Source organism: Dermochelys coriacea, chromosome 9 (assembly GCF_009764565.3).
Source record: "Dermochelys coriacea isolate rDerCor1 chromosome 9, rDerCor1.pri.v4, whole genome shotgun sequence".
NCBI lineage: Eukaryota > Metazoa > Chordata > Testudines > Dermochelyidae > Dermochelys > Dermochelys coriacea.
Genome location: NC_050076.1, coordinates 47,906,842 through 47,933,463, shown reverse-complemented (window position 1 = coordinate 47,933,463; position 26,622 = coordinate 47,906,842). Strand labels below are relative to the sequence as shown.

Below are 26,622 nucleotides of genomic sequence, written 5' to 3'. Positions count from 1 at the left end.
ACACTGATTCCTGTACACTACCATCTATTTACGGTTTGAGTTTGCAGGATCTCTTGAGTATCCTGTCCATTTAGCTTATACAGCCTGCAAAACTCCCCCTCGCTTTCCTGTGACGACCTGCTACCTTTTAAAAGCCAGCAGTATGCATTTTTTAACATAGTCAAACAGATTTTTAAGTGTAAAGACATTCACTATTGTGGTGAGACCTTGCACACCACAATTCTATCAGAGTGAGTATTAACAGTGCCATAGATCCCTTTATACCCATAGCCAGTAGAAGGAAAGGGAGAAGGCTTAAGGTCTGCTCCAGGAAAGGGGCTGGGGGAAGGGAAGGAAGATACGGTTTGAACTTGTGCTGAATTTTGGGCACAGCAGAGCCAAGGTCCTAGCAGATATAGGCCCAGCTTTGGACTGAGCTCTGGATTAGAAAACATGCCAGGATTTAGCAGATTTGATAAGGTATATAGTTTTGTTATGAATGGCTTGCACAATTTGCTATAAACCCATGAGACTAGGAGTTTAATTATGGGAAAAGCTGACAGATCCTTAACTACGGCATCAGTAGCTAGCACTGCTATACCATGCAACCCAATGTTGTTGTTTTAGTGTTTCATTCTTGAGATTTATTATGTTGTCAGAGAATTGAATCTTATAAAAGGTGTTTTTCTTTAATCTGGAAAATGTAAATGATACTTAAAATACTAGATTAAATATTCAGGGAATAATAAAAGGGAAGTAATTGTCAACAGTAAATTTATTTGTTAATTATGGCACCATGTTGCATTCAAATTTGCTCGATGCATGGGATTGCTTTCCAGTTCTATAAAGAGAATTGTAGTTTTTTAAAAAAACAAACAAAAAAACAAACAACTTCTGGAACTGCCCAGAAGAGTGCTCTGCAAAGTTATGAGAGCTGGGTTCAATTAATCTCTTACTGGTCTGACAGAGGCAGGAAGAGCTCTGGAGGCAGCAGTTCAGTCACTACAAATGCAATCTGATTTGCATTGCTCAGCAATTAACCCGTCTCGTACATAATGGAGTGATTTTTTTTTTTTTTCCAGAGAGTCCACTGGTGATCATGCCTTAGATCTTCAGAAAAATCTTCAGAGTTACCTCAGAGAAATTGTGGGACCTTAGGGTGACAGGAAAAAGGAGAATAATAGCTCCTATAATCTGGGTTAGATTTTAATTTCAGAAGTTTGCACCATCTATTTTCACGCTGTTGTCTCAAAAATTGCACTACTGCACATATACATTAACAATAAAGGGGCTGTTCTGGAGAGGAGTAAAACGTAGTCCATGCATCTGAGATTAGAATCTGGGCCTCTTATTTTGTATATAATCTTCAGTAATACTGGGGAAAACACATAAATATTTGAGTGCTTGAACCCCTTCTCTCTTTCAGTGCAAGTGACTTGGTAATGAAGGTGGATGCTCTTCTGTCTGCTCAGCCAAAAGGAGAGGCAAGGATTGAATATCAGTTTTTTGAAGACCGATACAGGTATCTGGCAAATGTTAAATTCAGAGTACATTTGTTGACCTATGTATTTCTTCTTCCTTGTCGTTGATGTATATTAGCTCTATATCTTGTTAAACTTTGAATCGTCATTATCAACATCATGGCAAATCCCACTTGCAAGTTTATTTTTCTGTTGCTATACAGATGTAGCAATAGAATAGTCTCAGGACACAGTAATGTTTCAGAGAAGTTTTATGTTTCACAAAACTTAATAAAATAAAACATTTAATGAGAAATTGTGTGAGTGCAAGAGCAAATGGCTAGTGCGCTTATCTACTTTGTCACTATTGTAATAATTGGTCTTACAAATTTGCCCTAATTATAAGCTCAGTTATACAAAGTGAATAGAAGTTTATAAAACGTCACAATCTGTAACAATAAATGTTGAAGAGAAAAGGTGCATGTGGGTGACACACTGAATTAGTACAAACAAAAGGACTTGTGGATGTAACTTAAGGACTGTATTAAGATCATGCTTCGTAAACAAGAAAAGAGTGGAACCAGAGATCAATGGACCTAAATTGTTGTGTCGGAAATTAGGCCTAATTGGTGGGAAAATGAGTGTGTGGGCCATTCTGCTCATCACTCCCTTTTGGGACTCTTAAAAGAGAAGATTTTTAAAAAAAAGAGAAGTTTCTTTGACAACTGCTGGCTGGGAGATGGGTGGACTGGGAGGAGCAAGCATTACCAACATGGCTGTCTCCCCTATTGTGTCATTGGACTTGGGATCTACCATAACACCATTGGGCCTTTGTCACCCTGAACCTGAGAGATGTCCTGACCAGACCAGACCAGGCCAAAGAAAGGTACCCAGATGACATTCGCAAAAAGAAAAGGAGTACTTGTGGCACCTTAGAGACTAACACATTTATTTGAGCATAAGCTTTCGTGAGCTACAGCTCACTTCATCGGATGCATTTGGTAGAAAATACAGAGGGGAGATTTATATACACACACAGAGAACATGAAACAATGGGTTTCATCATACACACTGTAAGGAGAGTGATCACTTAAGATGAGCCAGCAGCAGCGAGGGAGGGAGGAAAACCTTTCATGGTGACAAGCAAGGTAGGCTATTTCCAGCAGTTAACAAGAACATCTGAGGAACAGTGGGGGGTGGGGTGGGGGGGAGAAATAACATGGGGAAATAGTTTTACTTTGTGTAATGACTCATCCACTCCCAGTCTCTATTCAAGTCTAAGTTAATTGTACCCAGTTTGCAAATTAATTCCAATTCCGCAGTCTCTCGTTGGAGTCTGTTTTTGAAATTTTTTTGTTGAAGAATAGCCACCCTCAGGTCTGTAATCGAGTGACCAGAGAGATTGAAGTGTTCTCCGACTGGTTTTTGAATGTTATAATTCTTGACGTCTGATTTGTGTCCATTTATTCTTTTACGTAGAGACTGTCCAGTTTGACCAATGTACATGGCAGAGGGGCATTGCTGGCACATGATGGCATATATCACATTGGTAGATGCGCAGGTGAACGAGCCTCTGATAGTATGGCTGATGTGATTGGGCCCTATGATGGTGTCCCTTGAATAGATATGTGGGCAGAGTTGGCAACGGGCTTTGTGGCAAGGATAGGTTCCTGGGTTAGTGGTTCTGTTGTGTGGTGAGTGGTTGTATTTGCTTCAGATTGGGGGCTGTCTGTAAGCAAGGACTGGCCTGTCTCCCAAGATCTGTGAGAGTGATGGGTCGTCCTTCAGGATGGGTTGTAGATCCTTGATGATGCGTTGGAGAGCTTTTAGTTGGGGGCTGAAGGTGATGGCTAGTGGCGTTCTGTTATTTTCTTTGTTGGGCCTGTCCTTTAGTAAGTGATTTCTGGGTACTCTTCTGGCTCTGTCAGTCTGTTTCTTCACTTTAGCAGGTGGGTATTGTAGTTGTAGGAATGCATGATAGAGATCTTGTAGGTGTTTGTCTCTGTCTGAGGGGTTGGAGCAAATGCGGTTATATCGTAGAGCTTGGGTGTAGACAATGGATCGTGTGGTATGATCTGGATGAAAGCTAGAGGCATGTAGGTAGGAATAGCGGTCAGTAGGTTTCTGATATAGGGTGGTGTTTATGTGACCATCGCTTATTAGCACCGTAGTGTCCAGGAAGTGGATCTCTTGTGTGGACTGGTCCAGGCTGAGGTTGATGGTGGGATGGAAATTGTTGAAATCATGGTGGAATTCCTCAAGGGCTTCTTTTCCATGGGTCCAGATGATGAAGATGTCATCAATGTAGCGCAAATAGAGTAGGGGCATTAGGGGACGAGAGCTGAGGAAGCGTTGTTCTAAGTCAGCCATAAAAATGTTGGCATGCTGTGGGGCCATGCGGGCACCCATCGCAATGCCGCTTATTTGAAGGTATACATTGTCCCCAAATGTGAAATAGTTATGGGTGAGGACAAAGTCACAAAGTTTAGCCACCAGGTTAGCCGTGACATTATCGGGGATAGTGTTCCTGACGGCTTGTAGTCCATCTTTGTGTGGAATGTTGGTGTAGAGGGCTTCTACATCCATAGTGGCTAGGATGGTGTTTTTAGGAAGATCACCAATGGATTGTAGTTTTCTCAGGAAGTCAGTGGTGTCTCGAAGATAGCTGGGAGTGCTGGTAACATAGGGCCTGAGGAGGGAGTCTACCTAGCCAGACAATCCTGCTGTCAGGGTGCCAATGCCTGAGATGATGGGGCGTCCAGGATTTCCAGGTTTATGGATCTCGGGTAGCAGATAGAATACCCCAGGTCGGGGTTCTAGGTTCACAAATCAGACGTCAAGAATTATAACATTCAAAAACCACTTGGAGAACACTTCAATCTTTCTGGTCACTCGATTACAGACCTGAGGGTGGCTATCCTTCAACAAAAAAGCTTCAAAAACAGACTCCAACGAGAGACTGCGGAATTGGAATTAATTTGCAAACTGGATACAATTAACTTAGGCTTGAATAGAGACTGGGAATGGATGAGTCATTACACAAAGTAAAACTATTTCCCCATGTTATTTCTCCCCCCCACCCCACCCCCCACTGTTCCTCAGATGTTATTGTTAACTGCTGGAAATAGCCTACCTTGCTTGTCACCATGAAAGGTTTTCATCCCTCCCCCCCTGCTGCTGGTGATGGCTCATCTTAAGTGATCACTCTCCTTACAGTGTGTACGATAAACCCATTGTTTCATGTTCTCTGTGTGTGTATATAAATCTCCCCTCTGTATTTTCTACCAAATGCATCCGATGAAGTGAGCTGTACCTCACGAAAGCTTATGCTCTAATAAATTTGTTAGTCTCTAAGGTGCCACAAGTACTCCTTTTCTTTTTGCAAACACAGACTAACATGGCTGCTACTCTGAAACCAGATGACATTGTCACCTCCACCAACTCTGAGACGTTGGTTCCTGCTTTCTCCCCTTCACCCCCCCACCCCTCCAAAAAAACCACAAACCCATCCTGGTGTCCTTTTCTTCCTCACAAGACCATATATTTGATAACACTGTCGTAAATCTGTGTGGCCAAAAAGGCAGTTTTAAAGCAATGCCCTGAACAGCCCAATGCAGGTACAAGTTTGCCCAGTCTCAGAGTGGCTAATAAGACCATATGCTTTTCCAGCAGTGCAGTTGCAAGTGAAAGTCAACATCAGCAATAGTCTGCATTTTCTGTCGTTCCCTCTTATGTATGTTTGTTTTGTTATGTATGTTCATCTAGGAAAAGGGATCAGACTTCTTCATAGATTCGAAGGCCAGAAAGGAGCATTGTGATAACCTAATCTGACCTTCTGTATAACACAGGCCAGAGAGCATCCCCAAAATGATTCTTAGAGCAGATCTTTTTAGAAAAACATTCAGTCTATTTGAAAATTTTTATTATTGAAATTTGAAAATTGTCAGTGATGGAGAATCCACCACAATCCTTGGTAGATTGTTCCAGGACTGCAATAGCAAAAACAGCTCCACCATATTTTAGTTAACTTTTTCTCTTTTCCCCCAAAAGGGACACTTACTACCATCTAAGACAAGGGTCTCCAAACTTTGAGACAAGGGCCATATTAGATTTTTGAAGGGGCTTTGCGGGCCAAAGCGACTGTGAAAAATTATATATGCAAAATTGTTTAAAAAAAACAACACTACTGTGTCAGTATTGCATTACATTCTAAATCAGGCTCCCCTTTTTGGGTCTGCTCTGCCCTGTGCCTGCTCCCTTCTCCTTGTGCCTGCTAGGCAAGCCTGCTCTGCTGCAGAAAATGACAAAGGATTGAAAGTTTGGCTGTACTTTGGTAAGAGAAGCTCCAGGTTCCCATTGTTGGTTGGAACTGTTTGGTTCTATTAGTGCTGGAGTTAAAATTTAACCATTATGAAATTGTTAATTTCCATCTTCTTTACTTCGTTTATTGGCGATGTAATTAAGCATCTGGCTTATATTTTTACTCTAAGGCAGGGGTCCGTGCCTGCTCGGCTGCAGCAGCAACTCTCCCCTAAGTTGGCTCCCCTTTTGGGAGGGACACTGGCTCCTGGGGGCACTCACCCCTCCACACTGCTCAGCTGAGCTATTCCCTTCCCCCCCGCCCCCCCCCCCCCCACAACCCATGCGAGCTGCTACAGCAGTCCCTCCCCCTGCCTACTCTGCGTGTCTACTCAGCTGCAGCCTGCCTGTTTGCTTCTCCAGGGATCTGCTCGTCTGAAGCAACGACTCTCCCCTAAGTTGGCTCCCCTTTTGGGGGGACACTGGCTCCCAGAGGCACTCACCCCTCTGCACAGCTCAGCTGTGCTGCCACCCCATGTGAGCTGCTGCCGACGGCCCTTCCCCCTGCCTGCTCGCTTGCCTCCTCAGCTGTTCGCTTCTCCCCTGTTGGTTGGAGGGCCGGACAAATGGAAGCCCCGGGCCAGGTTCGGCCCGGCCGTAGTTTGGAGACCACTGATCTAAGAAATGGTCAAACAAAGGCTTTTCCTTCTGAAGACTCTCTACAACTAGAGGGAAAGGGAAGAAGGGATATTGTTAAGACAAAAGGCTCACTTAAAAGCATTTGAAATGTAGACTATTAACTGTTTTTTCCTTCTTCTGTATCTTTAAAAGGTTAAAAAACTTTTAATGGTGTATTTGCCATGGGACTAAGCAGGGTCAGGTCTCTGTATACCAAACCTTATTTAAAATTGTTTAGTGTTGGACCATGACAGTCATGTTAACACCTTTGATTCTTTGGGCCAATTTATTCCATCAAAATTAATACATCAGCACCCAACCTACAGATCCTTAGGCTCTTTGGCCCCAGTTCAGTAATGTACTTAAGTACATGCATAACTATACTTAAGTATGTGTGAGTAGTCCCATTAAGCACCTTCCTGAGTTAGGAATTTGCTTGGGTTTTCACCCACATTATTTGGGATTCCAAGAGCAGAGGGGATTGTTGTTTATCCATAAATCTGTTTGTTTAAAATGGCTTTTTTAATTCTTGATTTTTGTCCTCTTCTCTTTTCTTTTTGTTTAGTGCAGTTAAACTGAGACCAAAGGAGGGAGAGACCTACTTTGATGTGGTGGCTATTGTTGATCCAGCTACCAGAGATGCTCAAAGACTTGCTCCATTACTTATGGTATATATAAAGCATTGTAATGCATTAATCAGCAGTTAAGACAGTAAAATAGTTTAAAACTTTTATAATATAGTTTGTTGTGTAGTTATGGATTGCTTCTCTTTCCCCTTAAATGGATTGTGGATAGGAATCGTGTAATGGTCTGTTGAAGCCTACATACAGTAAAAAAGCATTTGAGAAATTTACGGGTATCATGAAAGAGAGACAAGATTAGGTTGTTGGTATGAGAAAAGCTTCAATTATGTGAAGTGCAGAGCATTTGTTAGTCCTGTTGACATGTAACATTTGATGCTCCTTGAATCTCTTGTTAGTAAAATTATTACTTATTTGAAATCTCATCTTGCATTTGAAAAAATAGAATAAACAGTTGAAAATCATGGTAGTGGGATTATTAATTAAACTGGAGATAAAGTAATGATCAATTTCTCAGAAGGGCTCTGGGCTTTACAAAATTAAAGTGCTTTGAATTCATGGATTGGAAGGCTCTCTAGAAATACAAAGCATTGAATTGTTAAAATAAAATACTTCATCTCTAATAATTAGATCTCAAGGCAATTTCTTTAATGTTTTAAAACCAGTCTTCACATGAAAGCCTAATATCAAAAATTTAGAGCATGTCCATATTACAGAGCCTATGCTGGCATAGCCCCCTAGTGGCCATGTAGCATAGGAGTTCTTCTAGCAGAATAAACCACTTGCCCAAACAACATCAGCTAAGCTGATAGAGGCACTCTTTTTTATCGTCATAGTGTTGTCTACACTGAGGTTTTTGTCAGTATAGCTGTGCCAGCTAGAGGCTGTGACTCACACACCTAGCCAACTCAGCAATGCTGGCAAAACTTGTAGTGTAGACCAGGCCTTAGGCTATGTCTACCCTACTAATATAGCAATACTGGTATACAAAGCGCTCATAGTGTGGACTGGCAAAGCTGAGCTTTGTATTGGTACAGTAAAACCATCCCCGATGAGCAAAACAAACCATACTGGTAAAAGTGCAGCTTTGCCTGAATAGCTGTGTCTACACTACAGTCTTCTGCTGGCACAGCTATGTCACTCAGGGATTACCCCTCTTTACGCCCCTGACTGACATAGCTATGCCAGCAGAAGACTAGTGTAGACATAGTCCTCGGTGACTCCATATTTTACAGTGTTTTACTGTATTGACATGGATAAAATTAGAATCGCATCTCACATTTGTGAGAGATTCATTTGGATAGAATATATTAGATAACTAACTTCAGCATGTCAGTGAAATGCTAATTATAGTAACTATGTAATAAATTATTAAAAAGGCATGGTAAGACCACAGCCAGATTAACGCAGGGGCTTTAGGAGCTGCAGCCCAGGGTCTGGGACTAAGGGGGGCCCTGCAAAAATAAATCCATAATTATATAGAATTCACCAACCCGTTGATTGCGATTGACTGGTCGATCCTCTGTCGATTGCGATCTCCGGGCTGCTAAAAGTCCAGTGGCGCAGCATGGCTCAGGCAGGCTGCCTGCATGCAATGGCCCCACACCACTCCTGGAAGCCGCCAGCTGCTGGCACATCTCTGCGGCACCTGGTGGGGCAGGAGGCAGCTCCGCACGCTGCTTCCACTCCCAGCACTGTCCCTGCAGCTGGCCAATGTGAGTTGCGGGGGTGATGCTTGCGGACATGGGTAGTGCATGGAGACACACTGTTGCCCTCCCCACAGGGGCATGCAGAGACATGCCAGAAGCCGGCCACTTCCGGGAGCAGTGTGGGGCCACAGCATGCAGGCAGGCAGCCTGCCTGAGCCCTGCTGCACCGCCGGCTAGGAGCTGCCTGTGATAAGCACCTCCCAGCCGGAGCCTACACCTCACACCCTCTCCTGCAGCCCCAACCCCCTCCCCAAGGTCAGAATCCCCTCCTGCACCAAACTCCCTCCCAGAAAGAAACTAATATAACAGCTGTTCTAAGGTAAGAAGTAGGCTATTTTGAATTAACTATATTCTACATGTTTTAAGACTGAAATGTAACAAAGAATGACTTTGTTAATTAAAAGGCAAGTTTAATATAGCGTTAATAGCTTCAATGCCATAATTGTGATCATTTTGTTTTAAATTAGGAAAAAACTTGTATACAGGAGCCACATAAAATCTAATAGCCCCGGGCCCACAGGAGAGTTAATTCGGCCCTGGGTAAGGCCACTTTCAAATGATTTTTCATTGGATCATTTTATACAAGTTCAGTTCCACAGACAATAGTTTTGAGGGAGAATCTGTCCGCATCTTGTCTTTTACTTAGAATATCCCCAAAGTCCTATTTAAAATCACGGTACAGCAAGTAAACTAATTCACTTCACCAATTCAATCAAATAAAATGTGTGGTAGGCAGATTGTTAATGCTCATTAAGGCCTAATCTGCAAAAACAGTACTCATCTCTCTAGTAGGAATTTTAGGGTATATGTCTCTCTCATATTTTTAGGTTTTGAACCAACTGATAAACATGAATCTAAGAATTTTTATGAACTGCCAGTCCAAACTTTCTGACATGCCTCTCAAAAGGTAAGGAATACCATGTTGGGGGAAAACACCTTAGTGTAAACAACAGTGTTAAAAACATTTGAGGATCATTTACAGGAGATAAACATGCAATTCTGAAGTAAGAAAAGGCTCCTGAGGGCAACAGTTCTGTTCATAAACAGAAAAGGAGTACTTGTGGCACCTTAGAGACTAACAAATTTATTAGAGCATAAGCTTTCGTGAGCTACAGCTCACTTCATCGGATGCATCCGATGAAGTGAGCTGTAGCTCACGAAAGCTTATGCTCTAATAAATTTTAGTCTCTAAGGTGCCACAAGTACTCCTTTTCTATTTGCGAATACAGACTAACACGGCTGCTACTCTGAGTTCTGTTCATGTTAATTTTGGAGGTTTCAAAATTCATTTTCGTTCCACAATGGAATAAAAACTAACTCTTTTGAATGTTTTCGCAAAACCAGAGTTGTGCTGAAATGTCCTCTTTGGGATCGAAACATGAGCTTTTCAGTTCAGGAAGGATGTCTGTCTGTCTGTCTGTCTGTGTCTAGAAACTGGTGGGTACAGCACTGGCATGGGATTTGGGAGATCCAGCTTCAGTTCCCTGCTCTGCCTGATTCAGAGTTTTGACCATTCTGAACAGGGCAGAGCAGGGACCTGAACATGGATTTCTCGCATCCCACTGTCCTAACCACTAGCCTGTAGAATCAGAGTATCTCTCCTGTCTCATCCCATCCCCTCCCCTCCCCTCCCCTCATGAAAACTTTATCAAAATCAGTATGTCTCGGCATATTTGCTCGCTTCAGTCTCTGGCATCTCTGTTATGACTTTAACTACAGCGATTCAAATGCAATATTAAGATATTCAGAATTTAATTTGAGTCTAGATCCTTCTGGTAAAGTAAAATATTTAATTAGTCAAGATGAAATTTGACCTATGTTAAGTGTGATTTCTTAAGCAAAGAGCCTATACATAGAAGGGAATAAAAGTACAGTAATGGGCTTTCAGAGGCTCTGAGACTTCCCTTTGGAAAGATGACTGTCAGTGAGAGTTAAAAGGCATGAAACATAGCAGCCAGATATTCTAGGATTTTCCTTTTGAAATTTCAGCTTTTATCGCTACGTTTTGGAGCCTGAGATTTCTTTCACAGCAGACGACAACTTTGCTCCTGGTCCAATTGCCAAATTCTTGGATATGCCTCAGACTCCACTGTTCACTCTGAACTTAAACACCCCTGAGAGCTGGATGGTGGAGTCTGTCAGAACTCCATATGACCTTGATAACATTTATTTAGAGGAGGTAAGAGACTTCAGCATTTCTTATTTGTTTAGTGTGCTTGTATATGATTTTTCTGGGGCTCATCTTTGGAATTTGGAAGCTCAAAAAAATGCAGTGCTCTAGACAGATGAGGGGAATGCCACATTTACCCATTCCAGGCTTACTGCAGGTTCCACAGAAAAAACTGCATCACATTTATACAGCATTTCATAGAAATGGTCCTGATCTAGAAAAGAAGAAATCTTATTATGGGGCTCCAAACTTTTTATTTTTTAATTATTTTTAAATAAATGAGTTTTTTCTGATGATGCTCTATATAGTGTCTTGAATTTTTTAAAAAATCATTTGTTCAAAATATAAGGGTTTTTCAACTCCGGTTTGTTCGAGGGATTTTTTGGGTAGGCCAGAGAATATCACCTCAAATGTTCAGGCCCACCCATCTCCTCCCTCCCCTTTCTCTCTGAACACACACACTTGTCTGCTGTTTGCTCTCTGTTCATTTTCAGTTCTGCTGCTGCTGTTACTGGTAGATACCCACTTTCAGGGGCTGGGGTAGAGCATGCACCACCACCAAATAGATAAACAGACAACATACAAAAGAAACTAGAAAATAAATGTTCTCTTATCTTTCCTTTATAGTAACCGTAGGAGTGAGTTGTCATAATAATAAGTCCACTATTTTCAGATGGAAATGAGATTTTTCAATTTGATGGTGATCCTTCAAAACTTTATATGCTATCCGAGAAATCTGGAAAGGGGGGGGGCGTTATAAAAAGAAACAAGGAAAGAAGTGAAATCAAAAGAGGACTCCACATTTAATCCCAGAACACTGGTAAAATAAAGGAAGTATATCTGTCTGCACGGTCACTGGTTGGCATTTAGAAAAGCTTTATGGCATGGAGTGAATAAACGAATTACTGTTGGCAGACACGACTTTCCGGCTTGCTAGTCTAATAACTGACATTAGCTAATTAGGTCCTAGATACTAATGCTGGGGTCTCATTACCTGCATTATAAGGTATACCACATTCACCTACACTAAGCTTAGGAAATTGCTAAGTGATGTAAAGTGAACAACTCTTTCTTGCTTCAGAGTGCAAGCTGATAACCCTAAGTAGGTCTGAAAGTATCATTTTTCCCCCCTTGGATTAAGCCACTGTTGACTAGAAACAATTAGATTTTATTTTTTTTAAAAAATTGTGTGTATCTAGTGTATGTGCAAGATGCCAGATTGAGTGCCCTGGAGGCTGAAGTCCTCTATTTATCCACAGAACAGGTTTGGCATGGGCAGTGGCAGTGCAAGCTTCCCCACCAATGTGCCTCAACCCTGACCTGGAGGAGCCACCTCTAGAGGTGAGAGGGTAGTTCAGTCTCCAGAACCGTTCAGTCCTTGGCTTTGTCTGCTGAGGTTGTCAACAGTAGTGCCAACTTAGAGGGTGGCTCTTGTGATATGTATTTCTGTCCACGGCAAAGTGGAGCAAGACTGCCAAAATCACTTCAGATAGAGACATCAAAAGCCAACAGTTGGTAATAACTTTTGGCCACTGCCAACCTGGATTACATTTAGACTGAAAATCTTTATAACCTATTACCAATTCACCTTTATTTTTGCCTCCCTCTAATGTATCTGGTAAAGTCCAGTGCCAGATGCAGTACAATGCATTAGATAGACCAATGGTTGGCTCTGTCATCAATGATCCTGTACTAATTGTAAAGCAAATTGTATTTGTATTACTGTTAATTTATTGTTTTAAACAATTAAATTATAAATGGGCAACTAAAGGGACAATACTAATAATTTTAGACCTCTAAACTTATTTTACCAATTGTATTTTCCTTTTCTGTGCCTGAACACATGGAAAGATTCTGAATGTATCTGAGACTTTTCTAATCTAATCACCATCCCAAATCACTAAACAATACTGGCAGTGTTTTTGTATGCAAGATCTCCGAGATGCAGATCATTGAAGCTAACAATTAAACTGAGCATTCTGGAGCAGCAGGGAGGTTGGACCATCTCACAAAATATCATAACATTCTTCACAATTGATAGTTTCCTCAGGAGAAGGTCCAAGCCCAAAATAGCAGAGGATTAGAATTGAGGTGTATTGAGAACTCTGGGTGGGTAATTTTGCTCTGCAGATTTGTCCTGAATTATTTGCAGACAATTGCATTAGTCTCTTTCAGACAGCATTTAGCATGCTGTGGGCATTGTGAAAATGTCTACGTATATAAAGATTAAATTATTAATGTTTGTTTTAAATTAATTGGGAATGAAGGATGGTCTTGGACTGGACAGAATTTAACAAATCTGGGTTCAGTTTCCAGCTCTGTCACAGACTCTGTGTGTGACATCAGACAAGTCACTTGAACTCTGCCTAAATTCTCCATTTCTATACGCTTTTCTTCCACCCTTTCTCTTGTCTGTAAACTCTTCAGGGCAGGGACAGTCTCATACTACGTATAAATACAATGCCCAGCTCAGTGGGGTCCTGATCTCCTTTGGGGCCTGTAGGGACTACTTTAATACCAATGAATAATAATCCACCTGAACCAAAATACACAAGTGCTTTTATTTAAAAACTAAAATTGAATTTTAGAGCATAATCCAGCCACTAGGAAATATAGTCAGAATAATTGGTTTGAGTTATTTCTAAATGCGGCAATGGCTTTTTTTTTTTGGTGGCAGGTGGATAATAGAGTAGCTGCAGAATATGAATTGGAGTATCTGCTTCTAGAAGGACACTGCTATGACATCGCTACAGGACAGCCACCTCGAGGACTCCAGTTCACACTGGGAACTTCAGCCAATCCTGTCATTGTTGATACCATTGTGATGGCCAACTTAGTAAGTGACTGGTTTTATACAGGCAACAAACTACATTCCTCAAGGTTCTATCCTCTGTTGTTCATGATATATGCAAAGTCTATTGGCAAGAATATTAATAAGTACAGGTAGCTTTTAATGTGTTGAAAATACACATGAGAATATTGCTTGCACCCCAATGGATCTTGCAAATTTGGTTTCAGTTGTGGAAGAATGGTTCAATTAGGTTGCTGGTGAGATATGTCAGAGCACTTTATTCCAAACACCGTCAAGGCAGAAGTCTCACTTTTGGAGCGGGCTGTCAGTTGTCGTTACCAAGATACTCTTGGACCCTCCATATCCCAGCTTACTGAGAGGACTCTTGCAGGTAGTAGTGTGCCCTCTTAAGAATATTGGCATCACATTGAACAAACTCTTCCCATGGAAAACCAATCAGTTGTGTAATTTGTGTAGGCTGGCCCTTGTCTCCAAAATAACCTTGTAATAGCAACTCGTGTCCTCACACCCACGAGGCTGTCATTTTAATTCCTTCCTAGCATGGCTTCTTCATCACATCTTGTTCAGAGTACAGTAGCATGATTGCTCACTGGTTTTATTATTTCCATTGGCTACCTGGGGAGTGTGAGCTGATCTGAAATTGACCTTGTTGATAGTTAATCATGCTGCCCTGGCCATGTTCAACACCAGCTTGAGCCTTGTCCAAAGAGGTCTTTGAAGCCACCCATTTTTCAGGATTCCCTCATAATGTCTTAGGTCAGCAGACCTCCATAGCTTTGCTAAAGTGGGTCGTAGGAGTGGAAGTCGTTCCTTCTTGACACTTGTCTCAGTTTATTCTCCCATTTTAAAAACAAGAAATATAATACACTCCTTTATAGTCTGGGAGTTCAAGGTAGTAAAATCTTATTCTGCAGGCAAGTGAGTGATGGAAAGGGAATAGATGTCATTTGTTCTGTAAAAATCTATAGAATCATAATTTCAATGGTATCGCCCTCTGCAGAGTGTGTGTGTATGTCTCTGTCTCTGTCTCTCTCTCTCTCTCTCTCTCTCTGCCACCCCACTTCGAGGTCCTCTGGCTGGTGGAAATTTTGGTAATACAATATCACTGGAAATGGGTCAAGTTGGGAGAAAGAACTCTTGCCTGATACCCATGAACACAATATATCAGAGGACAAACCTAGAACAATTATGTAGCTATATATGCAAGAAAATGTTAAAAATTATACTTTAACACAGGGATGCATTGCTTACATTAAAATAGACATTCTATGGATGTTACACTTGACATGTAGGACTGAAAACTTATTCATCAAAGTCATCATCAGTGTCATCTCTATCTAGAGCAACACTGCTAGACATGTTATCACACTGATTCTCATCGGTGCTGCACTTGTGCTTCTCCATACAAGGCAGGCTGCTGGCCAAACGTTTGCAGGCTGGTGAGCATCTGATCTTTGCACACAAGCATTTGATTAACTGAAGGATTGATTTGGGAGTATGTGGTATTTCACATATCACTGGTGTGATAAGTCCATCTTCTAAGACCCGTCCATACCCAGTAGGGGAGAGTAGTTTTGGATGTGCTTGATCATCCCAGAGCCATTCCATTGCTTGATGATTTCCTCTCTTGATAGCACATATAAATGTACCCCTTGTCAGTGGCAGTTTTTCTCCATTTGTCTGCTTCTTGTAAAACATCCATGAACATATCTTTGTAAATGTCATAATGTTGGTCTTCAAATGGTAAACTCAACATATGAATGCTTCCAGTGCATTTATGACCTCACCAGTGATTATCTCACATGTTCCAAGCACCTTTAGAGCAAGGAGAATCGTCTTCAGAGACTAAATCCAATGCCTTCCAGAAAGACAATTTGGTCTTTCCAGCCAATTTTCCAGTAGTGTCAGACCCTGAAAGGGCATGGAAACCTGGAAGTATGGTGGCTTTTAATGATCCTAGAGGTAGGACCATATCTCTGATGAATATACAGCAATTCTGTTCCCCAGCAGCAGGCACAAAAACAGAATCTTGCGCAAAAAAAAAAAAAAAAAAAAGTCTGGAATAGCATCTCAGAGGGAGCACTAGAACATTAGTGTGCTGTATAAAAACCCAGACTTTACTAGCACTTGTCTCTGGGGTACAGATAGTATGCAAGATAATTTTAGTGTTTGCTTCCTCTTGGGAACTACAAAGAAATTCCATTGAACAGTGCAAGGCAGCAGCTTCATTATGAAGTCTCACGTGTTGAAACTGTTTGCTGGATGCCTTCGGGCTTACTGCAGAAGGAGCAGGTGGTATTCTTGAAACGCACACCATGGGACCTAGTGTAAGGTGAGCCTTGCCCACAGTTGTCACTTGTTCCAGCTTCAACTTTTTCTTGATGCTTGAAGTACTTCCTTTCCAACCTTGATAAATACAGTTTATGGGTGCACTTCCTATAGTATGTAAGGTGCCACCCACCATTGTGTTTAACCAGGTCTTCCATGGTGACACTCTCCTAAAATTCAGCTACTAGTCACTAATCTTAGTTTCCCCACTGATGCCTAAAAATGATCAAGACAAAAGTAAACACAAGGATTTTGTAATTAATTACTGCGGGATTGTACTTAATTATGTTACGTAGCTATGTGCATCCTGTCTGGACATGGATTCTAGTACCTTCTGGCTGGATGCTGAAATCCTAACCGGTGTCTCATCACAATTCTTTTGGCATAACAAAGCTGATACTCAATACCACTGAACTGCTTTTTTGCCACACTCCTTCCAATTAATTGGATAGCATGTTCTGAGCATTAAGTGACAAGACAGTATGGTCAGTTGAGGGCCACAATTTCAATTTGTGAGAGCTGAATGTCTGACATTGCTGTCTTAAAATATAATTTAAAGAAATTGATTTAAAAAAAAATTTCTCAAATACGTATCTACATAATTGTTTTAGATTTGTCATGTTTGGTACCACTGTGTTTGTGGGAGAAATAAACCCAGCTTGATAGGATACCCAAATGATACCCAACTTGACCCATTTCGATGACATTGTATTACCAAAATATTCACCAACTGGAGGACCTGGAGCTGGGAACTGAGGGGCAGTGAGTTTCCCCCGCTACCATACCGCAGAGGGTGACACCATTGAAATTAGGATTTATTTATTTATTTATTAAACAAATCAGCTGACATTCCCTTTCAGAGCCCGGGGGGAGGGGGGGAAGGGGAGCAGTGCAAATGGGGCAATTTGTCCCAGGCCCCACAGGGGCCCCCACGAGAGTTTTCGGTGGCGGGGGGTCCTTCAGTGCCACCGAACACACCCAGAGTGAAGGACCTGCTGCTGCTGCTTCCACTCTAGCAATTTGGCGGCAGGAGACCTTCTGCTCCATGCCTTCGGCCAAGTGCCCCAAAGACCTCAGGCCTCCTGACTCCCCTGGGCGGCCCTGCTCCCTTTGCTTCCCATCATTAACTTGCCCATGGCATTACACATGCTCCCAGACTGTAAGTCTTTTCTGTAATTACCTGAGGCTATGCTACACTCGAGAGCTTACAGTGGTGCAGCTGCAAGCTCTGTAGTGTAGCCACTCTAAAGGGACGGGGGAAAGCTCTCCCGTTGCCTTAATTAACCCATCCCCAACCAGCGGTGGTTGCTGTGTTGTCAGGAGATGCTCTCCCGCCGACATAGCGCTCAACACCGGCACTTAGGTTGGTGTAATTTGTCGTTCACAGGGGTGGCTTATTCATACCCCCTGAGCAACATAAATTATATCGACATATGTGGTAGTGTAGAAATAGCCTCAGTGTCTACTAAGGTGAATATAGGCCTGATGGAAGAACTAATAAGGAGCCAGATTTTCACAGTTGATTTTTCTATATTGCACAATTCCCACCTCGTTAGCTGACAACTTCCATAATTTTGCTGTAAGATGAGCAGTGGGTATTGTGACTGTGCACACCCATAGGTGGGGAATGGCTCAGATTTTTGTAAAACTGTTTTTAATTAGCCACGTTAGGGGGAAAACTACATGCTGCATTTCTTTGTTTTTTAATAGGTATAGACTTCTCTATCTAACTTTACTGTCTTTTCCTTCTTATAAGTTTGGTCTCTGAACAACTGAATCTGAAGAGATTTGGAAATAGCCTCCTAAGCATGCACACTGTATCATTTTCCTGAAGTTCAGAAACTTGAACTGTTGTGCTTTTTCTCCAAATATTTGCACATGCATCTCTGATTGTGTAATCATAATTACACGTTTGGCGGCAGAATGAAAGAACACGAGCCTATATGATGCATCAGCACAACTATTTAGACCCTCATCAGATTTTGTCACCTTAAAAATGAATTTTCTAATTCTTCTGCAATTAAAATCTAAAAATTGATGTTGCAATAACATACTTTTGTGTATGTGTTCTGCATAGTAATTTTTTAATAGTTGTACCAGAGTGGTGTGGGGCAGTAAGTGTAGGATGTTAAATTAAGTTGAAGTCCCAATCAAAATGAACCAAATATTGTGTACTGAAGCTGGATCTTTTATGGATCATTTCAGTGGTTATCTGGTGGTGGCTTGAAATATATATTTTTTTTTTTCTCCCATTGAGAGAAGCCCACAAGTTAGACATTCTGGGTCATCTTTGGAGAAAAACAGGCTGAAAGTCTGTTTGGTTTCTGCTCTGACAGTAACTACTTGAAAAAACTCCCATCTGTTTGAAAGATTCTACCTGTTCCATGGGTATTCCTTACTTTGAAATGGGAAATTTCATTGGAACTGGTAGAACCTTTCCTGTTCTTATCTAGGTTTTGAAGTTTAAAGATGTTTTAATCAGCTGATTTATGAGCAAATACATACAAATCTAAAATGGCTGATAAGGAAAAATGGTCAAACTGTATACTGCTAGGAAACCATAGCAAAAGTAGTCTTGATTTTCAGCTAGAACAGCATGTTGTTTTTTTCCTTTACAGGGCTACTTCCAATTAAAAGCCAATCCTGGGGCTTGGGTTTTGAGACTCAGAAAGGGGAGGTCTGAGGACATCTATAGAATCTACAGGTGAGGCTATATATAGCTTTTTGTTTTTGTTCTTGTGAACATTTTGAACTAAACACACATAATATTGGTATCTATGGATCTAACAGTTCCTTTACAAATTGCAACTAATTGTTAAATGAAAATTGCATTCCTTGCCAGACACACTATTTGTTCCATGAGATTAAATCAAATAAATTCCCTTTGTGATCTTTTGTATTTATTGGATAGGTTTGTATGTTTTATAGTGTTACGGTTTAGTCATGGAGGGAACAAGGCTGTTATGAAAAAGATCTTTCTGACAAGTGCTCATGAAGAAGAAATAGGAAACAAAATGGCCCCAGTTCTGTGGTGATGGTTACAAAGCTAAATTTTTTTTTATTTCTAGCCATGATGGTACAGATTCTCCACCTGACGCCAGTGAAGTTACTGTTGTTCTCAACAACTTCAAAAGCAAAATTATTAAAGTGAAGGTGAGTTTGAAAACTGTACTGCAAGAGTCCTCTTGAAGTAGGATGGTTGGTTTGAGGTCTTGGACAATGGCAGTGGGAACAAGGTTTTTTGTTTTTTGTTTTTTTTTTTTTAAACTTACACCAGAGGCAGTGTGTGCAAAATAAAGCAGAAGCCTCAAGATACTTAGATTATGCATGCACTGTTTGGGGAAAAGGATAGCACTATACTGTTACTAAGCTGTTTATAACAACAGTTAGGTCTTATATGGCCTGATCCAAAGCCTATTGAAATCAGTGGGGAAAAACCACTGAAGTAAATAGGAGGACTCTCATTGATTTCAATGGGCTGTGGATCAGGTTCCTAACTATGCATTTCATCCATAGACCTTAAAGCACTTTATAAAGAAGTATAAATATCATTATCCCAGTTTTACAGAGGGGAAACAGAAGCGCAGAGCGGTGAAGTGATTGTGTAAATTAAAGGGCAGATCAATGGCAGAGTTTAGATTAAAATCCAAGACTCCAGACACCCAGTCTATAGTCTGTCTCTTGGAACATATTACCTATTTGATATTTACATTGTTGGTATGAAGGTCCCTCTCAAGTCCTATGCCAACAGTACATTTAGTGTAGAGTTGGGGGAGGGTGTGCAACCTCATTCGTGGGGTCCATTTATCCTAGCTCCTGGATTATAAATAGTAATAATAAATGGTTTAATTATTTATAAAACACTGTTCACTTCCAGCACACAATAGAATAATATTAATATACAAGAGCACAATATCGATTATATAAGAAAAGTGAGCTGAATTATAAAATTGAAAAGGAAGCAATTGTGTGAATGTAAATTGGAAGAGAATTTTATTAATGAGGTGCTAAGTTTGGAAGAGTATCTGTGTGGTGCTAGCAGTATTATAGTAGCACTTACACTAAATACAATTAAGGCCTTTTTTATTGTCATGCATATAATTAGTGATTGTATGTGCAGAATGAGGGATTTGACATATGGTTGCTCTAATTTGCATGCAGATTAGCAACACAATTGTGCTCACTTTTTTTACAGGCTCAACTGAGGGCAAAATCTTAAAAATATATCCCTTAATCATGTTTAAAATGCTTCCTCCTCCACTCCTAGTAATGATTATATAACAAATAAATAGCCAGCCAGTAGCGTAACTACCATTATAGATACGTTTTTAACAACTGGTTATCATATACATTATTAAAGACCAGTGCTTATCTACCTTCTATCATCAGCTCCGTGGTTATCTGATGCTGTCTCTCCCTCAGACAGCACACAGCAGATGGAACTGTAGCTACAAAATGAAACCAGATTAATCCATTGGTGGTGATGATTGCAGCACGGCCTTCTCCTCTCTTCCTCCCAAAATTTCTGTGTTGTATTTCTATTTGGCTCTGGTTTTTGGATGTGGCCTTCTCGCCTATTAAATTTACCGTGATTAAATTGCTTAGCTCTGGTGCTGCACTCCTAATGTCTTAGTGGACTCTTTTTGGCCAATATAGAGAGTAGTGTTAAATTTTTCTCCAGTTTGTATCATCGAAGATGACGACAAAAATGCATTTTGATAAGTTTTTGCCTTCTAAAGTCAAAGATCTTAAAGCCTCTGGAACTAGTTTGAATTTTGTTTTAAAATTCACTAGTGAAAAGCACTAGTGAGTTATTGTCCCTTCTGATAGCTATCTTAATGTGGCCTAAGCTGTACGCAGATGGACATTATTCAAATAAAAACATGGCGTGGTGATGACTGCTTAGTATTTTGTAGCTATTTTCTCAGCTATTAATAAAATTTGTTGACTAACACAGTGTTTACATTTGCAGGTCCAGAAGAAACTAGACATGATGAATGAAGATTTACTAAGTGATGGAACCAGTGAGAATGAGTCTGGATTTTGGGAGTCTCTTAAGTGGTAAAAATAGTTCTCTGTTCACTGACATCATGCAAGTCTTTAGCGACTGAAAGATTGTCTGTTATTTTAATGATGGACCTAAAGAACCAATCATCTATAAAAAAGAAAAGGAGTACTTGTGGCACCTTAGAGACAAACAAATTTATTTGAGCGTAAGCTTTCGTGAGCTACAGCTCACTTCATCGGATGCATTCCGTGGAAAATACAGTGGGGAGATTTATATACATAGATAACATGAAACAATGGGTGTTACCATACACACTGTAACCAGAGTGATCACTTAAGGTGAGCTATTACCAGCAGGAGAGTGGGGGGGACGACGACGGGGGCGGGGGAACCTTTTGTAGTGATAATCAAGGTGGGCCATTTCATAGATTCATAGATACTAAGGTCAGAAGGGTCCATTCTGATCATCTAGTTCGACCTCCTGCACAACGCAGGCCACAGAATCTCACCCACCCACTCCTACGAAAAACCTCACCTATGTCTGAGCTATTGAAGTCCTCAAATCGTGGTTTAAAGATTTCAAGGAGCAGAGAATCCTCCCTCAAGTGACCCGTGCCCCATGCTACAGAGGAAGGCAAAAAACCTCCAGGGCCTCTCCAATCTGCCCTGGGGAAAAATTCCTTCACGACCCCAAATATGGCGATCAGCTAAACCCTGAGCATATGAGCAAGATTCACCAGCCAGATACTACAGAAAATTCTTTCCTGGGTAACTCAGATCCCATCCATCTAATATCCCATCTCAGGGGATTAGGCCTATTTACCCTGAATATTTAAAGATCAATTAATTACCAAAATCAAATTATCCCATCATACCATCTCCTCCATAAATTTATCGAGTAGAATCTTAAAGCCAGCTAGATCTTTTGCCCCCACTGCTTCCCTTGGAAGGCTATTCCAAAACTTCACTCCTCTGATGGTTAGAAACCTTCGTCTAATTTCAAGTCTAAACTTCCTGGTGGCCAGTTTATACCCATTTGTTCTTGTGTCCACATTGGTGCTGAGCTTAAATAATTCCTCTCCCTCTCCTGTATTTATTCCTCTGATATATTTATAGAGAGCAATCATATCTCCCCTCAACCTTCTTTTAGTTAGGCTAAACAAGCCAAGCTCCTTAAGTCTCCTTTCATAAGACAAGTTTTCCATTCCTCGGATCATCCTAGTAGCCCTTCTCTGTACCTGCTCCAGTTTGAATTCATCCTTTTTAAACATGGGAGACCAGAACTGCACACAGTATTCTAGGTGAGGTCTCACCAGTGCCTTGTATAATGGTACTAAAACCTCCTTATCCCTACTGGAAATGCCTCTCCTGATGCATCCCAAAACCGCATTAGCTTTTTTCACAGCCATATCACATTGGCAGCTCATAGTCATCCTATGATCAACCAATACTCCAAGGTCCTTCTCCTCTTCCGTTACTTCTAATTGATGCGTCCCCAATTTATAACTAAAATTCTTGTTGTTAATCCCTAAATGCATAACGTTACACTTCTCACTATTAAATTTCATCCTATTACTATTACTCCAGTTTACAAGGTCATCCAGATCCTCCTGTATAATATCCCGATCCTTCCCTGAATTGGCAATACCTCCCAGCTTTGTATCATCTGCAAACTTTATTAGCACACTCCCACTTTTTGTGCCAAGGTCAGTAATAAAAAGATTAAATAAGATTGGTCCCAAAACTGATCCCTGAGGAACTCCACTGGTAACCTCCCTCCAGCCTGACAGTTTGTCTTTCAGTAGGACCCAGTGCAGTCTCCCCTTTAACCAATTCCTTATCCACCTTTCGATGTTCATAATAATCCCCATCTTCTCCAATTTAACTAATAATTCCCCATGTGGCACAGTATCAAACGCCTTACTGAAATCTAGGTAAATTAGATTACTTATTGTAATCCACTGCATTTCCTTTATCTAAAAAATCTGTTACTTTCTCAAAGAAGGAGATCAGGTTGGTTTGGCACGATCTACCTTTTGTAAAACCATGTTGTATTTTGTCCCATTTACTATTGACTTCAATGTCCTTAACTAATTTCTCCTTCAAAATTTTTTCCAGGACCTTGCATACTACAGATGTCAAACTAACTGGCCTGTAGTTACCCGAATCACTTTTTTTCCTTTCTTAAAAATAGGAACTGTATTAGCAATTCTCCAATCATTCGGTACAACTCCTGAGTTTACAGATTCATTAAAAATTCTTGCTAATGGGCTTGCAATTTCAGGTGCCAATTCCTTTAATATTCTTGGATGAAGGTTATCTGGGCCCCCCGATTTAGTCCCATTAAGCTGTTTGAGTTTCGTTTCTACCTCAGATATGGTAATATCTACCTCCATATCCTCATTCCCATTTGTCATGCTACCATTATCCCTAAGATCCTCTTTAGCCTTGTTAAAAACTGAGGCAAAGTATTTGTTTAGATATTGGGCCATGCCTAGATTATCTTTAACCTCCACTCCATCCTGTCAATTTCCAGCAGTTGACAAGAATGTCTGAGGAACAGTAGTGGGTGGGAGGATAAACATGGGGAAATAGTTTTACTTTGTGTAATGACCCATCCACTCCCAGTCTCTATTCACGCCTAAGTTAATTGTATCCAGTTTGCAAATTAATTCCAATTCGGCAGTCTCTCATTGGAGTCTGTTTTTGACGTTTTTTTGTTGAAGTATTGCCACTTTTAGGTCTGTAATCGAGTGGCCAGAGAGATTGAAGTGTTCTCCAACTGGTTTTTGAATGTTATAATTCTTGACGTCTGATTTGTGTCCATTTATTCTTTTACGTAGAGACTGTCCAGTTTGACCGATGTACATGGCAGAGGGGCATTGCTGGCACATGATGGCATATATCACATTGGTAGATGTGCAGGTGAACGAGCCTCTGATAGTGTGGCTGATGTGATTGGGCCCTATGATGGTGTCCCCTGAATAGATATGTGGACAGAGTTGGCAACAGGCTTTGTTGCAAGGGTAGGTTCCTGGGTTAGTGGTTCTGTTGTGTGGTGTGTGGTTGCTTGTGAGTATTTGCTTCAGGTTGGGGGGCTGTCTGTAAGCAACGACTGGCCTGTCTCCCAAGATCTGTGAGAGTGATGGGTCATCCTTCAGGATAGGTTCTAGATCCTTGATGATGCGTGTCAGAGGTTTTAGTTGGGGACTGAAGGTAATGGCTAGTGGCGTTCTGTTATTTTCTTTGTTGGGCCTGTCCTGTAGTAGGTGACTTCTGGGTACTCTTCTGCGTCTGTCAATCTGTTTCTTCACTTCAGCAGGTGGATATTGTAGTTGTAAGAATGCTTGATAGAGATCTTGTAGGTGTTTGTGTCTGTCTGAGGGGTTGGAGCAAATGTGGTTGTATCATAGAACTTGGCTGTAAACAATGGATCTTGTGATATGGTCTGGATGAAAGCTGGAGGCATGTAGGTAGGAATAGCAGTCAGTAGGTTTCCGGCTATCAATTATTTTTACAACTACAATACCCATCTGCTGAAGTGAAGAAACAGACTCCAACGAGAGACTGCTGAATTGGAATTAATTTGCAAACTGGATACAATTAATTTAGGCTTGAATAGAGACTGGGAGTGGATGAGTCATTACACAGAGTAAAACTATTTCCCCATGTTTATCCCCACCACCCCCTACTGTTCCTCAGATGTTCTTGTCAACTGCTGGAAATGGCCCACCTTGATTATCATTACAAAAGGTCCTCCCCCGCCCCGTCGTTTCATTGTTTCATGTTATCTATGTATATAAATCTCCCCACTGTATTTTCCACTGAATGCATCAGATGAAGTGAGCTGTAGCTCATGAAAGCTTATGCTCAAATAAATTTGTTAGTCTCCAAGGTGCCACAAGTATTCCTTTTCTTTTTGCGAATACAGACTAACATGGCTGCTACTCTGAAACCTGTCAATAATCTACAGCAATTCTGTTTATAAATGGTACTGGGTTTGAGGGTGTAGTTTTTAAAACTATGCTATCAGTAATTCCTGAGAGTCCACTTTATTCAGCTATGCAGAACAAGATGGGCATTGTTTTGTAACTATGTTCTCCTTCTCCCTTCTGTAAAAGGTTACAGTGTGCCTTTCTTGGTGCCCTGGATCATTGTACATCTTCTAAAGGCCCCACATCACAGGCAGCCCCCTTAGGGCTGAAGAGGTCTCATTAACAGGACTCTCTTCAGAGCCCATCAATAATATAAATCAACTGGCAACACCGAGCATGCCTTCCCTCCCAGGTCTGAGCACATTGTGTCTGCAGCACACTCGACCCCTGCCAGACTGGGAAGTGAGAGATTTGGCCTGGAGGAAAAGCCCAGTTTTCTACATGACATTGTAGACAGGTATAAGTATTCTAACGAGGACTATATTTTTCCTGATTTTAGGGGATTTACAGGTGGGCAGAAGAATGATGAAGTAAAACAAGATAAAGATGACGTGATTAATATATTCTCTGTGGCGTCAGGACACCTGTATGAAAGATTCCTCCGGTTAGTCTAGAGACTGTAATTTTTGTTTCTCAGTTGGTAGATGTACTGCTATTGCTATCTATTTAAAAAAAGTAGTTGGAAGCTTCAAATCTCCTTTTAAATAATAATCTGACAATTTCTGTTACATATGAATAGTTTGGTGCAGAGTTGTTAAACACTGGCTATTTCACTTCGCATATGTCTTCTTACTTAAGGGTAATACTGGAAAAAAGTGAAATCCAGTGGTAAAACTCCCACTAGATTCAAAGCAATTGGAAGCTTTATTGTATCTTATAAACATTTCTGTTTATGCAGTTTACAGGAAGTGAACTGTTAAGGCAAGCTTTGTTTAGTAGTTCTCACTGAGCTGCAATATCATTGTAGGTTTCCCACTGCTACAAATTAATATTCATAGAACAAACCTTAAGGCAAAGATAAAAAGTTGATTTTAAAAGCACAAGATATTTATTCTATGACTTTTATTTGTATTCTTATGCTATTTTGCTCTTTACAAATAGCTGAAATAGATTTAAGCTGTTTATCTAATAGATAATAGGACAGTTGATGACTGTCCTAATATTTGATTTACTGTATATTGGATTAGAGAATGACTCACTTTTTATATCCATGCATAAATTCAGTATTTAAAAAAAATATTTTGTACTTAGGTGTTTAAGCTGATTTTAATAGGCTGCAGCTGTATACTTTCTTTTTGGTGCATAATGGTCAGTAATCTGGCACAAATTGCATTCACTAGAATAATGTAGGAAAATAGCCATCTGTAACCTAACCATTACACTGAGAGAGCTTTCTGCAGAGCTGGGCTGTACGAACTTTGTCTTAGCAATAACGCTAATGGTCTTTACAATTGGGGGAGTTTTTCCTGTTGAATAAATGTACAAAAACGTTGTTCTTTTTTGCTTTTAACAGTATAATGATGTTATCTGTGCTGAAACACACTAACACTCCAGTGAAATTCTGGTTCTTGAAGAACTATTTGTCACCTACGTTCAAGGTTTGTTACTAAATCTGTTACTAGGGGCACAAGTAAAAGTAAAAATCTTTTCTAAGGGTTATTACA

At 40.7% G+C, this 26,622-nt stretch overlaps 1 protein-coding gene across 8 annotated transcripts in view; it reads left to right on the top strand.

Annotated features, from left to right (window-relative positions):
- Positions 1–26,622, top strand: part of UGGT1 (UDP-glucose glycoprotein glucosyltransferase 1) — a 104,592-nt gene that overhangs the window by 66,654 nt on the left and 11,316 nt on the right. For 7 of the 8 annotated variants that reach the window (XM_043492587.1, XM_043492585.1, XM_038415831.2 and 4 more), the window contains 10 exons: positions 1,406–1,501; positions 6,982–7,084; positions 9,534–9,613; positions 10,696–10,885; positions 13,554–13,712; positions 18,635–18,720; positions 19,085–19,169; positions 20,989–21,077; positions 25,458–25,562; positions 26,472–26,556. In XM_043492587.1, the coding sequence (XP_043348522.1) occupies positions 1,406–1,501; positions 6,982–7,084; positions 9,534–9,613; positions 10,696–10,885; positions 13,554–13,712; positions 18,635–18,720; positions 19,085–19,169; positions 20,989–21,077; positions 25,458–25,562; positions 26,472–26,556 (1,078 nt within the window). Of the gene's footprint in view, positions 1–1,405; positions 1,502–6,981; positions 7,085–9,533; positions 9,614–10,695; positions 10,886–13,553; positions 13,713–18,634; positions 18,721–19,084; positions 19,170–20,988; positions 21,165–24,983; positions 25,435–25,457; positions 25,563–26,471; positions 26,557–26,622 lie in introns of those variants that run through there. The other variant, XR_006274352.1, reaches the window with a different exon arrangement.